This window comes from Ixodes scapularis, unplaced genomic scaffold (genome assembly GCF_016920785.2).
Source record: "Ixodes scapularis isolate PalLabHiFi unplaced genomic scaffold, ASM1692078v2 PGA_scaffold3__209_contigs__length_174095766, whole genome shotgun sequence".
NCBI classification, from domain to species: domain Eukaryota; kingdom Metazoa; phylum Arthropoda; class Arachnida; order Ixodida; family Ixodidae; genus Ixodes; species Ixodes scapularis.
This window is the reverse complement of record NW_024609868.1, coordinates 37,398,777-37,414,095: the sequence shown is the minus strand read 5'-3', so window position 1 is coordinate 37,414,095 and position 15,319 is coordinate 37,398,777. Positions and strand designations below refer to the sequence as shown.

The 15,319-nt window shown below is 45.6% G+C and overlaps 1 protein-coding gene across 1 annotated transcript in view; it reads left to right on the top strand.

Moving 5' to 3' along the window:
* The window catches only part of LOC121045828 (nose resistant to fluoxetine protein 6), a 40,926-nt gene that overhangs the window by 12,717 nt on the left and 12,890 nt on the right, over positions 1-15,319 (top strand). The window contains exons 5-10 of the mRNA XM_040499161.2: positions 4,011-4,116; positions 4,707-4,709; positions 4,996-5,173; positions 6,131-6,224; positions 7,581-7,682; positions 14,643-14,811. Coding sequence (XP_040355095.2) covers positions 4,011-4,116; positions 4,707-4,709; positions 4,996-5,173; positions 6,131-6,224; positions 7,581-7,682; positions 14,643-14,811 — 652 coding nt within the window. The remainder of the gene's footprint in view (positions 1-4,010; positions 4,117-4,706; positions 4,710-4,995; positions 5,174-6,130; positions 6,225-7,580; positions 7,683-14,642; positions 14,812-15,319) is intronic.

The window sequence follows — 15,319 nt, the reverse complement described above, 5'->3', positions numbered from 1 at the left end:
CTCAAAATAACGACCCTGATATTCGATGATTAATACTTTTTGTCAATCTTTCCTATGCCTAATTTGCCAGTAAATATTTTTAAACCCGCAGCCAAAACAGTTTTTTGGGGAAGTCGCCCTAAATGTCAACATCGTGCGATACGCAAAACGCGCACGTGACTTATGATTTTTTTTTTTCGCAAAGACTTTTTTTTTTTATTTCGAAAACAATGGTTGGTTTTATTCTTCTGGACATGGAGCCAGCAAAATATTTTTTTTGTTTCATGAAGATTAAAAATGGTCATTGGACATCGTTGTTCGATCTTATCTGAAAACGCCCTTAGGTGTCCTCGAATTTTCTTTGTTCTTATGTTTGCAGTTTAGTAATGTTCAACTTAAACCTTGGCTCGCTATATAGCGTTGCGCTAAGTACTTCTGCCATAAGCAATTGTGCAACATCGCATTAATTTTTGTATTCACAAATGCTACTACTTTCCCTTCCAAAGTGTCACAAGACGAATTTTTATACATGAAACAAAAAGTACAATAGAAGGTTCTTTAACGAGACATACTAAACAAATTAACAATTATTAAAGTAATCAAGCGTATTTTAAAAAGAAAACTTATTCCCACTTCGGGATCCACACAGACTATGAGAAAACAGCATGTCAGCAAACGAATCAAAATTATGCAAAACCAAACCTCTGAAAAACGAAATATCAACGGTTGAAAAGACCACGTGCAGTCAAATGACTCTCTTACCACTACAAATCTATACGCTAGAAAAGCAATTCAGAGTTGTAAGCTAATGGCACAAAACCACATAGTGTATACGCAGACACCAAAAAGTTTTACAATATGTACACTTGAAACCAAACAAAATCAATAAATTGAAAGTGTAGCAGAGTACGTGCAGCCGAACACAAAGACAAGATTCTGAAACATCGATGATTGATCACAAGGAACTTCAAGTTTATCTGAACAGTGAACAAAACGACAGATTAAATGATTGTGAAAATGCGGTATTTATAGTGTCAAAAGGCCATCTGTTTCAATCTTTGCCAGTTAAAAAAAAGTGAAAATTTTAAGCAGAGGGTCTATCTCCTATACCACAAGTGTGATAATCTATGCTAGCTTCTAGTTCTTGCGGATTGTGAGTGACAAAGCGTGACTTTTCTAAAGCCGTTATGCACCCTTCAGAGAAGGCAGTCGGTCCTACTCCTCCTTGCCCTTGCTAAGCGGTCTATCACACTGCACGTGTCAACATGAATATCCCGATGGATGTTTACGAGAGCTAGTCCCGTAAGACACTCCTCGATCATCTTGGACTGCAACCACGTCATCAAGCGACGGAGCATTAAAGATGCGCTCTCCGCCGAGGCGACGCTGACTGGCATTGAAGCAAGAATCTGCAGTAACATTCGCAGATTTGGATACATATCTCTCTTTTAGCCTTCAGCTGAGATAGAGAGCCGTGCAAGAGTCCGGCTGCAGTTTGCAGATCCAGGGTCTCTTTTCGGAAAAGCCGGCTCAATAATTGTGTGAGAGCAAAAATGTCACTAATTGAGAGCAACACAACCAGGAAATTGCAAGTTTGAAGTGCTGCAGTCACAGTGCTTGCCTTGGCTGCAGTCGACGTCTGGTTCTTCCAGACGGCATTAACTTCGTTTCAACTCTTCATTCCCCCCCCCCCCCCCCCCCTCCCTGCCCCTCCTTCCTAACGGGTCGGGCTTATCCCCGCAGATTACTGTTCCCGTAAAATTCGGGGCGATCCGTTCGATGCCTTCCGGAAACTTCTTCCATGTGTCTGGAGGCGACGCCATGCTGCTTAACGAAAACATATCCGTTCAATATTCTGGGCCAGTGCCGTGGTGTGCACGTGAGCTCGAACTGTCAAATAACGATTTCTTCTATGTGTCCAGAAAGCCCCCGTCAACTAATCTACACATCTGAAAGTCCGCTGAGCTTTCCGCTTCAAACTCTAAGGTCGCATATACTTGTCGTTGAAACTGAGGAAGATAGCCATCAGGACGGGATTAAATTTCGCCTGTCAATACCCCGCTCACTTTTGATCTGAAGATGCTTGAGATTTCCCTCCTTCCCTCAGGAGTTTTAAATCAAATAACATTCCATAACCTATTTGACATGCTTATCGATCAAAATATAACTTTACTCTGCCTGGCTTTCGTGCACGAGCCGGCCGACAATAAGAAATTATCATCCTAAACCATGGTGATACTTGACGCTGTTTCATTAAGTGATCAAAAAGAAGGGGTCTCTTGCATTCTTGGGAGAGGAAAAGCCTACTTTTCTGGCAGACGCAGGATGTGCGCAGAAAACGATTTTTGCCGCTGCTTATTCGCCATTTTCTATGCATTCAACAAACCTGCGTCAAATTAGTGAGATCGCTCAAAACCGTGTTGTTTTTCGTTGGTCTTGCGGGAAAGCTCGACACTCAAGAACGCGCTGTGACAATTCCTGCGCACGAATCGAGGGCAGCTACATCACATTTATTTTGCACGCACACAGTTTCAAAGCGTCTAAAAAAAATCAGGGCATTGTTCAAGGCACTCTCCTGTTTTAGCAAACTCTAGTCAGGCTACACGGATGGACAACGACTTGCGTAAACATCAATAACATGTGTCCGTCGACAAAAAATACGTGTGTTGTCTTTGACCCAGAAACTTAGTCACAAAGGCCATTAACAAAGGCCACTAAACCGTCGGCGCCGAACCGTTCCTTGTATTTCGTGTGGCGCGGACTGTTCCACCAGTAAGAATCTCTCGGCACCAAGCCTTTCCCCCTTTGTTTGTGCTCAGCTCCGCCGTGATCGTTTGCTAGCCCCTGCCAACTCGCTGCCGGCACGCGCCAACGTGCAGAGGAGATCGGGCAACTGCCAGTGTAGGATATAGACGCTTTGCAGCAGCTGGTGCCTGGGCGCCGCCATAACTGATCTTCAGTGATTGTTCCTCTTCTTTCGTTTAATTTACTTAACCATTACTAGAACAGGACAGGTTATTGGCATTTTAGACTCTACTGCGTCTTCTCCCGAAGGGACCTTTGTGGGGGTTCGTCAACGCCCGCTTCAGTTGCTCGGGCATTCCGGGAAGACAAGAGAAGGTCAGCCATGGCGGCTGTAATATGGCGCGTGTGTAAAGCGTCACTTCATGCACGAGCGCGAGAACACGCGGTATGCACGGGAAGGTATCTCTTCTTCAGTCTGCTCGACCAATGAGAAGGGGGGCGATCGACGTCCCACTCCAATTGCCTTCCGGTCTATAACTGGACGAAACGGGTGGACACCCTTTTGTCGCCGAGGCTGCATGGTCATTGACGCGCGACATGCCGCGCGACCTTCTCGTTGGCTAAAATAATGAAATAGACCGATCTCACCAGCCAGTTTGGCTACGCCACCGCTGCTGCAATGCATCAAGGGAACTTTAGTCTTTCCGCACGTGCGACAACCTCGTTGGAGCTCTGCGCATGCCGAGCACGAGGAAGCACGAGCCGTCTCGGGCACTGCCGCCAGGCTCCAATGAACTAAAGTTATGGCGGCTTCACGCATGCGCCGAACGCTTGGTGAGATCGGTATATTAAGGTCATGATGGGTGTTCCCAGTGCATTGTTTGGCAGCATGCATCCCGGTGTGCTTACGAAAGTAAGTATACATCCTCATGCGGGTTTATTAGAAGTTGCGCTATAATCACCGGTTTGTCTTTTCCGATTGCGCATCCTCATTGCCCTAGTGTGTACACCAACACGTGACCCTGACGTCACACTGCTGAGGTGGCGCTGCTATTATCAGGGCGCATGCGCAGATGCTCCACTTCATGCAAATATGGTTTCTGCGCATTGCCGACGCCTCGTGGACGCGTCACGTGATCTACGTCAGGCGGTCACGTGACCCATAGTTGCACAAACGCGTGAGCACATTAACTATGGCGGCACAAACCACGCGACCGTCGTGTACGTATTCTGCGTACGACATTTTTTGTCGTGCATGCCCGTAACTGCTGCATCTCTTTTTTTAGGATCGTCTTGGGCATCATCTTGACCCTGGTGTTCTTTGGAACGCTGGTGTCTCTCTTCGACAACCTTCAAATGGCGCCGCCACGAGTCCCCAGTAAGCGAACTCAGGTTTCAAAGCGGAACTCACCGCGCCTAGACACGTGCGCGTTACTATGAAGCGTAGCTTGCTACTGTTACTCGTTACACGATAAAAATATAACTTAGCGTTTACGCACGTTACTTATTTACCGAATCTCAAAATTAAATTAGCATTTTCCTAGTTTTTTTTCTACTTTTAAATAACTGCTGTCTGCTACGTGAGACTAGAAAATACAAAATAAATCAATGAAATCTCAACAAATCTAATTAAGTTTGACAGTTATCGGGCTTGCAAATTACGACTATGAAGCGCGTCCCCCGATTTTCTTTATCGATCGCGCGTAAGATTAAACTAGATTTGTATGCAACCTCGAGAGTAAACAGTTCCACGTACGCCGTGCATCGGATAGTTTGAGCGCAGCTTTATCTGTTTCACCTAGTACTGTCCAACTTTCCGAATTTCTGTCGTTATTCACCTTTTTCGAGCGTCTTATTTGTAACACAGCACGGCACGAGTTGTCGGAAGGACAAGTTCGGCGTTGTACACTTTCCTAAAAAGAGTAGTTAAATACAGTTACATGTCACTCTGTCAAAATGTAATAGAAACACGTTGCCCGCAGAACGTTACAAAAGCCATAATGTCCGTGCTAGAAAAAAAAAACACGTAATTTATATAACATACTACTTGTAAGCCCCAATATGTTACCTAAAGTGCTCTCCTCTTTGTCTTGGAACTTGATCAAGCTGAGCTTGAATTTCAACACCACTTAGTTCTCAAGAAACTTTATGGAAGAAAGATTAAATGTAAGGATCACCAAGACAAAAACCAGCGGTGAAGACTAGCCATGTTTGTTTGGGGTTTCGCCAGTCGCGAACGGTTTGCCTGCTACTGTTTCAGACGACAGGAAGACCACACCCGGCGACTTTCTGCGATGCTTCTCCGTCATCAGCAGCGTTCGGCATCTATTCAGCTTCGCCAGCAGCCGCAACACGGAAGAACTGAGATGTGTTCACGGTCTCCGAGCACTCAGCGTCATCTGGCTCATATTTGGAAACATCCTTTTACTTCACTCTATGATGCTTACCAGTAAGCCCTCACCTGTGCCTAAATCCACACCCGCCTTTAACAGCGGCTATTGAGAGCGCTGTTGTTCAACCAGATCTGGGGTGCCTTCAGACACCACTGAGATAGACATTCAGGCACTCCAACCAAAGCGGAGCCTTTTCGTCTCCCATCTTTATGAGTGGAAGAGCAGGCGATGAATATCTTATTGCAGCTATGCGGATCGGTACCAGATATCAGATAAATAAGGTCGGGATACTCCGGATAATCCAAAATATGTAAAAAAAAGAAATTGTTTTTGCTTTGTAGATAAAGTGAAGTTTCACGCATACTTGAACAGTTTGCTGAGTAAAAATAGCTTAGCTTATAAACTCTCGCATTCCTAGCGTCCCCCTCCCAGCCCAAAAGCCACTTTCTATCGTTAGAAAAATAAAATAGTACGTGCTAACTGTTTTGCTGATGGTACAGTTCGAATCTTTATACATACAATAGGTCTGACCACCTTTGTAATAAAAAACAAACAAACAAAAAAGTTGAAATCAACATACCGGCCTGGCAGAGCGAAAAAAAAAATACAAGTTCGTTGTGTTGAAGCGCCAGTCATGGCGGCCTCTGGGAGTAGTTCGAAAATAATATACGAGGTGCCAACGACGTCGGTGTAAAGGGCGAATAGTATGTACTATGGTATAGCAGTCAATGTCTTACCAAATACTTAGCCTTCAATAAACTAAGCATCTTGTGATAAAGACTCTGGCACTTCCCACCGCACGCTCCTAACCACTTTATAGATATTAAGTATCACCATTGATTTAACAAAGGTAAAAACACAAACAAAGTCACAAGCAAAATGATGGCCACCTTGATGCTGCAGCTCTTAATATATATCTTGCTGTAATCAGATACTCTTACGCGTTCACGGAACCTATTTTAAAATATCACCGTTCTGATTTCAAGTCTCCTCAAATGTTCTCGTTTCCGCAGAGAACTTGCTACTGCTCAAGGACAAAATGAAGGATCTGACAATACAGTTTATGATCAACTTTACTCCTGCTGCTGACACCATTATCTGTCTATTGTGAGTCGTTTTGTTCCTCGCAATTTAATCTTACGCGATTTTGTTTTAGCCATTACAGAACGACACGACTAATCTTGGTGCATTAGCAGCCCGGGTAAAAAGATAAACCAATAGTGACACACCTGGAGTATCCATTACAAGCATTTATCAATGCGCGCAAGTGACGCGCAGGAACATGAATATACACATGGGAATATGTATTACAAGTGACTTGATTGCTCCGAAGAAATCACATACTGCTAGACCTATCGACGAACGCGTATTGTGCTTGTTATATTTTCACTTTCTATGTCTGAAGCGAGATGTTCCCTTTCTAAATGACAACCAGTCTAAAAACGTAGAAGCATTACTATACTGCGTCTCACCCTACGATGGACTAAAGGCAAAAGCTACGGACCGACAGATCCAATCAGAAGCCACTTAAAAATTGCATATTGCTCTTTGATTCACGTATCAGTGCTCGCGCCTCGGATCACTAATGGGGATGGGCGGACAGTGGTTCGAATCAAAATAGCACTGAGTGACTCAACAATTTTACATTGCAGAAAAGAGGCTGTTTGCAGTGTCGAAACTATAGAAATGATGCGGCGTTTTTGGGTTTGGAGCATTATTCGTCCACCCCTAATGCTAGGCATGTCATAGTGTGGCGTGGAACGTGACTGGACCTGGCGGCCCGTGCCTTTGGCCTTTAGTCCATCGTAGGATGAAACAAAGTATACAATGACAGGATACACATCCTCATATTCCTGCACTATGTGCGACTAGAGTGGCCAGCTTACATGTTTCTACGGGTGGATGAGGAAATACATTCATGGCATATTCCCCAATCATTAACCAACTTTAGACGTCAGAGTTAAACACGCATTGCCTCAACCTACTACATCTTCTCGCATCCCTAGAAATTGATGTCACCTCTCGAAACAAAACTCACATGGTATAAAAGCGTACATCGTATGTATAACTGAAATATTAATATTATCATTATTATTGTTATTTCTTTTTAGTCAAGTGTTGTTGTTTGCCTTGTTGGGGCGCCGAGGACTCGTCAAGCTACATAAAAGCAGCCTTTTTCATCGGAACCCCCCATCGCTCATGATGAAAAAATAAACGATGATTCAATGTTTTAATTGCCCACGCGGAACATGCTAAAAAGAAAGCAACAGGACACTTCCTATTAGTTTTTTACATTTTGCCTATTTAAGCTCATCAAATATTCATCGTGCACATTGACTCGCGTGACAAGAAAAGAGGACACGACCATTTGATATTATCGTTGGCACAGTGCCGGGTTGGGACCTACTCTGCATTTTGAGATACAGTGTACATCCCCCATCTCTTTTCTACCTTGTCTCGTAGCGGCTTCATGATGACATACGTGACGATCAAGACACTGCGCGATCAGAAGGCTGTCCAGACAAGAGGGTTCTTTCTACGATACCTGATGCATCGCATCGCCAGGTGCGTACAAGTTCCCATTACTTTTTATTAGGGTGTATAAAGGACTGACATAGTAAACCTGAAGCGAGGGAACAAAAAAAAAAAAAAAAAAGGACGGACAGACACGAAGCGGACCAAGTTTCGGAGTTTCGTGTCTGACCATCCTTTTTCTGTTCTTTCACTCCTGGGTTCCTATGTCTCTCCTTAACCAGCTCGCCTGCCTACTTGCTTTAACTATAAAGGAGTGTTGTAACGAATTGTATGTGTTTCTAGGTCGCGACCGGCATTCCTTAAAGGGATACTGAATCGAAACTTAAAATATACAGGAAACACCTAGAGATAAGTCAAATGGAATCAGATTAACCTGTAATTGATAATCGCACAGTCATATTTCAAGCGGATGGCTGTATTTTTCGCTCTAAATGCCTGGATTTTGGCGAGCGCTTCAAAATCAGCCGTCGAAGAGTGCGATGCATCCGGGAGATCCGGCGCGGTCTTGACGTCATCATGCCTCGGAGGGCCAAGCGTACCGTAGTTACGAGTCTTGCCACTTGGTGGCGTCAGCGTGTTACAGCTCAAGGTACTCGACTGGAAGGGGATAAGGCAATGCAGCATATAGGGACAATGATGGCGGAAAAATTTAAAGACCGAAGGAATGAGGCACATGCTTTATCGCAGGAGAACAGACCGGTAAGTGCTATGGATTCGTTCGGACAAAGAGAATGGGAAAGGGCAGAGAAAAGAGTTCCTAGTAGCACCTCGACAGGCCCTGACGGTATTCCCATTATGTTAATCAAGAACTTGGGCCCAAAATCTAAGCAAGCATTAAGAGAGGCAGTGAATAAAATGGTAACGGATGGGAAAGCCCCCGATGAATGGAGACTAAGCAGGATGAGCATGATATATAAACGAAAGGGGGACAAAGCGGACATAAACAACTATCGTCCTATAACGGTGACGTCAGTGATTTACAGGGTGGTGATGCAGATTATAAAGGATAGACTGCAGGCATGGGTGGAGAGCGAGGGGGTGCTGGGGGAGCTGCAGAATGGGTTCCGGAAGCAAAGGAGGTTAGAGGACAATCTGTTCTCTTTAACGCAGTGTATCGAAATAGCAGAAAAGGAACAAAGGCCCCTATGGCTAGCGTTTCTGGATATCAAAGGAGCCTACGACAGTGTAATTCAAGAGAATTTGTGGGGCATACTGGGTACATTAGGGGTAGAAGCTGGAGTAACTAATCTTTTAAAAGATATATATAATAGCAACAAGGTGCTTATAAAATGGGAAACAAATGTATCGGAGCCTATACACTCCGTGCGACGCGACTGGCGCGCCGCCGCGTGGCCGGTACCGAAGGTAGGCAGTGAGAACCCCAGAGAAAACGAAACCGAAACCACGCCGCGTACGTTGGTACGCATTGAAGTCGGAGTGGTGCGGTTGCGCTGGGTTCACAGCATGAAGTGCTGCCTGTGCTGCGTCATTAAGTGCTCCAATATTTATGCGTCGTCGTATCTCGTGGAGACAAAGTTTCACAGTTTTTCACCTCGCCGATGTTTTGTGGGACAGCGACAACGGTGGAGTACGACGCGAGAAATTTGGTCTCCCGATCATGTCTGCTACTGTGTCGGCACGGCTGACATATTCTACACTGCCGCTTTGCGCTCTGCGTTTGTTTTCGTACCAGTAACGCCCACATGTGTCAGCGCCGATGGGACGAACTGAAATGCCATCCCACACTCGCGGGTATGCAGTGCCTATTTCGTTGGAGGAATGCCCTCCAAAGAAGTTTCATCCCCACCGTAGGTGTCGATGATATTTCCGGACAAGTATGGCACGCAATCTGTACTTCATGAAGAAAGATTCGAACGGTAAAAAAAGTGACAAATATAAATCTAAAGAAAACAACAATGAAACTCGGAATCACTGGAGAATCGACGTTTGAGTATGGAAGTTTATGTGGTGTGCTTTCTTTCTTGATCAGCGTCCTTTTGGATGTGGAAACGCTGACACCCCGAGTTCTGTAGACAACAATTTTTTTTTCTCGGCTTTAAAGCCACCTATCGCAAAGTGGTTCGAACTGGAAGTACCGTCCACTGGTCTCTTCTTACCTGTAAAGTGTGCATCTCCCACGATGACTGTCAAAGCCAGTTCCCATTTAGTTACGCCGCCCAAACTAAATTTCCACCTTGTTTCGCTATGCCAACTCTTTTTGTTATAATAAGTGTTGTGCCAAGTGACGGTCATGTCAAAGTACCTGTGCGCCGCAAATCAGCACCTCACGCAACAGGTTAATACACGACAGCTGACCGCAAGAGCCCTTGGCGGCCAAACCGTGTTTTGGCCGACAACTTTGTCGGCTTTGGAACCACCTTTCGTAAAGTTGTTTCGATTGGAAGTACAGTCCCCGCCCACTAGTCCCTTCCTACCTGTAAAGTCTCCACCTCCCCCGACCAGTGGCATTCTCTTGACAACCTTTTCATGGTCAAAACCGGTTCCCATTGAGTTACGCCGCCCAAACCAAAATTTCACCTGGTTTCCCTATGCCACCTTTTTTTTTTGTATATTAAGTGTTGTGTCATGTTACTGTCAAGTCCAAGCACCTGTGTGCCCAAATCTGCACTTTGCACAGCCCGCTATAACACAACATTTTGGGTCCAATATTTTATATCCCGTACAGCTTTGTTTCTTTATTCGTTAGAAACCCAACTTTCACACCACTCTTCGTGCACAAACTAACATCTCACTCGCCTCCAAATATCATCGTTCCAGCAGTCCTAGGTTTACAGCGACGAGCGAAATAAATTTCCCACTCAGAGCAATTAAGGTGGCGGCTGTCTTGTTTTTCGGAAAATTGCTCCAACTCCTTCTTCGGCCGCAACTAGAGAAATTACCCCTAATAACGACTCAAACTCAATATATAAGAAGTGGAGAACAGCTAAATGCCCTTCTGCCCCAGCACTCATGCAACGTCACGTTCAACTTATCGGTTCAAAAAGCAAAAGTTTCGTCCGTGCGCGCTTCCGCCGCCGCAGCTTGGCATCCGAAAAGGCTCCGCAGACGGCTGAACGCGCCTCACAGTCGAACGCCAGCTTTTCCGCTAGCGGCGCTGCGCGCGTTTTTCAAAGCGCCCCCTATAGTTCCCGCACGGAGTGTATAGAGATAGAGCGGGGGCTTAGGCAAGGCTGCCCTTTGTCGCCTTTGTTGTTCATGTTATACTTACAGGGATTGGAGAACAAACTAGAGCGGAGCGGGTTTGGCTTCAACCTTTCTTTCATCAAGCAAGGTGAATGGATTAAACAATCACTACCGGGGCTGATGTATGCAGATGATATAGTGCTAATGGCTAACAACAAAGAAGATTTGCAGAAATTAATGGATATCTGTGGTACAGAGGGAGATAAACTAGGTCTTAAATTTAGTCAAGAAAAATCGGCAGTGATGATTTTTAATGATAAAGATGGTGGCGAGCATAGGATACAAGAGGTCATGTTGGAGGTAGTGGATAAGTACAGGTATCTTGGGGTATGGATAAATAATGGTGTTGAGTATCTAACGGAGCATGAAAAACAAGTAGCGATGAAAGGTAGCAGGAATGCAGCCGTCATGAAACATAGGGCTCTGTGGAATTACAGTAGGTATGAAGTGGTGAGGGGGATTTGGAAAGGGGTCATGGTTCCCGGCCTGACCTTCGGCAATGCGGTCCTGTGCATGAGACCAGATATTCAAGCAAAGTTAGAAATTAAACAGCGGGGCGTAGGTAGGCTTGCTTTGGGAGCTCATGGAAATACGCCGAATCAGGGGGTACAAGGCGACATGGGATGGACGTCATTCGAGGGCAGGGAAGCTAGCAGCAAGATAGAATTTGAGGAGCGTTTGAGGGAAATGGAGGAAGAGCAGTGGGCTAGGAAAGTTTTCAGTTATTTGTACATGAGGAATGTAGATACCAAATGGAGAAAGCGAACTAGAAAATTATCAAGCAAATATTTGGGCGGCAGTGGGGGCGCCAACCAGGAATTACGGGTTAAGAAAAGGATAAAAGAAACAGAGAAGGGTCTGTGGGAAACGGGTATGCAGACAAAACCAGCACTGGAGGCGTACAGAATGTTCAAACAGGAAATTTGCAAAGAAAATATCTACGATAATTCTAGGGGAAGCTCTTTGTTGTTTGAGGCCAGGACAGGAGTATTGCGGACTAAGACGTACCGGGTTAAGTACCAGGAGATGGACACTTTATGTAGTGTGTGTGGGGAGCAGGAGGAAACGGCTGAACACTTAATACTTTTCTGTAAAGGGCTTCACCCAACAGTTAACAGTGACCGGGCGGATTTAATCAAAGCATTGGGTTTTAAAGACAGTGAAGGAAAAATAGACTTTACACGGGTAGAAATAACCAAGCGGAGGTTATCAGACTGGTGGCTAAAATCGAGGCAGGGGTGAGATTTAATCTTGGAGTTCAAAACATATAATTAGATTTATAATGTTGGCTAGGTGGCGCAAGCCACCGCCCGATTCACAGGGTTTAGCCAGATCTATCCATTCATCCATCGCATAGTCGAAGTACCCGAGGGCTGTAGTAGTATATTGCGGAGCCGGCGGAGCGGCTTCGAGTGAAATGGTCGCCGACCAACGCGACGAGAGCAATGGGTAGATGACATTAATAAGGACGAAGATGCCGCCGCGCCGCTACATCCCCAGGCCATGATGGCCGAGAAGCGATTCTGCCTAGAGTCGTATTTCTACGACACGTCTATCTTGTCTTCGTCGTCCGCAACAGGTAACAGAGCTTATTCACAAAACGATCTTACAGCAAAACCTAAGAAAAGTGACGTATTCACGAAGCGAAATTATCGCAAGTTTTTTGCACAATGAGATCCTACGACCACGCCTACGACAGCTACAAAGCTTTACGCACTTTTTATGATCAAATTTACATTGCCGGCTACATCGCTCGCTTACGTCGTCGCAACGACCAACGTGCATTTCTATGTGCTCTCTGTGCGCGTCCCAACGAAACAAAAAAAAAAAAAAAGTAATTGAAACTGAACGCCGCGGCGGAGATAAACGCTAGAATCACGGATACCTGAAAAAGCTGCAACGACAAGGACCCACCGACCAAGCAACCACCACAGACGCTAGGCATAGCAAAACACTTCGACGATCCGGGCAAGACCATCTGCACACGATCGGCTGGCTTGATGAATGGAATACGCCCACGCGACCTCTGTGGACCCTCCTCGAATGAATAGTTTGAACCCTGACCTCTAATTTGGGGTAAGAAGGCCAGTCTTTCCCCTCGTCGTACCTAGCTTGTTTTCAGATGCAGCGGTGACGAACGATCTCGTCGAGGAGGGACACGCTCCTCGATTCAATCTCCTTTGTGTGTGTGTCTGTTATAGAGCTCAAATAAATGCCATATGAATTGCCTTCGCAACTTGGGTACGTACACTTTTTTTAGATGTCCATTTTATTTCGACATGACACGTTAGAGGAGTTTTTGGGAGCGACTCAATGCCGGTCCAGTCTTTCTCTGCCGAGTGTCTCGTCAGCATCGAGTTGCGATTGTCTAGAGGCCCAGCGGTTCATAAAATCGGTTGTAAAAGACCGTCCCCGAAGCGGTTACCAAGAACGCAATGCCAGTGCGGTTCTGCTCCCAGTGCAAACAGGTATTTACGTGGATCTTGCTGACACTCTTTTACTTCAAACGTATCTTCCTGGACGTTGGCTCCCTCCCGCATCCCCGAAAAGTGCCGCAGAGATTTGTTTACATGCGCGCCGCTTTGCAGAGCCGTACGGGCCGTCGCCTTTCAGCCACGACGGTAGTTGTGTTGACTTCTTAGCGATCGAGTTCGTTATCAGTTGCGGTCGACGAAGGCGGCTATCTCGTGATCAGGAAAGGTGGGCATGCGGGCCCGTTTAAACAGACATTTCGTAGCGTGAATATTGCATCGCACGTACAATTTCCAAACCAACCCAAAGAAGCGTTGCCGGAAAGACCACCCGGTACTAAAACGAACGGTGGCCAACTCTGCTGTTGCTTTCTTCACCAAAGCGCCTCGGTACTACGTTCAGGCCTAAGTAATGCCTATGAGTGTCCGTACTTCCCGTTGTGGCGCCGCTCTTACGGGCATGTTGTCGTCACGACATTCCATCGAAGCTTCACAGACATCCACGAGGTGGTTTTTGGTTATCGTTTTATTCAGTTTAAAATTCGTTTTCTCGCGCTATCCTACGTAATATTGGTATCGGTGAAGTCCTATTTTAACCCTCTTTATGTTCAAGTAAAGAGATGGGCTGTAAAATTTGGTTTCCGTACCCCTTTAAATTGTCAGGGACTTTCTAGTCCCAGATAAGACGCAATGGCGTAGCTTAGAATGTTTAAGCATCTTGCTTTGTGATTCGTTACTGACATCATTACCGGTTAATGTCGCAATTTCTTAGACTGCGGACTGATACCGAATTGCTTTGGAATTGTCACGTCCTACGTTTCTTGAACTCTCAATGCACAAAAAGAACAGAAATGCAAAAATAAACAATAGATACGGTAAGCTACGCAAACACCGCATAAAAATCTACGCAGTCGTTACAAATATATATTTAAATATGTATATACTTTATTTCGATTAACAACATGGCCAGAAATAAATAAATAATTAAAAATACTCGTGCAAAATTAGTACAAACGTATAAAAATAATTCGATATGAATGCAATCTTTGGGACATTGTGACAAATCGAGGGAGAAGTGAATTCTCAGTCAACCTGGTGAAAGGATAGCGCCTAAAACCCGAGAACGAAAAAAAAGAAAGGTGACAGACATGAAACATGCCCATCAATTTTACCAGTTAGTGCCTTCGTTTATAGGAGTTAAAACCGAAATTAACCCGTTCAATGCTTCTAAATGTCTCCTTCCCTCCTTCCTTAAATATTCTACCTAGAACAGCGCTCACAGTTGTGCACAATTTTGTGCATCGTCCGCTCCCAGGTTGGCGCCCCTGATGGTGCTCGCCACGCTGCTCGTGGTTCCCCTGTTCCCGCAGTCGGGACAGGGACCCACCTGGGAACTCGAGGTGAACAAGTTCCTGTCGGGCTGCTCCCGCAACTGGTGGTGGAACGTCCTGCACATCAACAACTTCCTCGGCAGGAAGGAACAGGCACGAATCCCGATTAAATGTTTGCGACCCCACCAATGCAGAAGACGTAAATGACGTTCGTAATCAAAAACTGTTCATAAGCTGCCTAGCGGTAATTCGAGCCGTCACAACCCGAGCTGGATGATTTTGTTTCATTTATTACGAAGCTATCATCAATGTGGTGCACGATAGGATGTATCTGAGTCAATAAAGGCGGAGTATCGCAGCAAATATCGGCGGGTCGGGAGCGGATTGCGGGCGCAAACGGCGGCACGTCACTGGCAGTCAGGGCACTGAATAAATTGATCATCCATCGCTAACACCAGACGCCCACCGGGGCTGACTAACTTCCGGATGTCTAAACAAACACGCAAAACCATTATTTCACAACATACCAATAGCAGTGCGTGCGTACGCCAACGGAGGCGCGTTCTAGTATGCGTCATGAGCCAGAAGCAATAACGCGTCGCAGGCGACCAATCGAAGGGCGGGCGGGCGGCATAATGAAACTTTCCATTCAACGAAATAT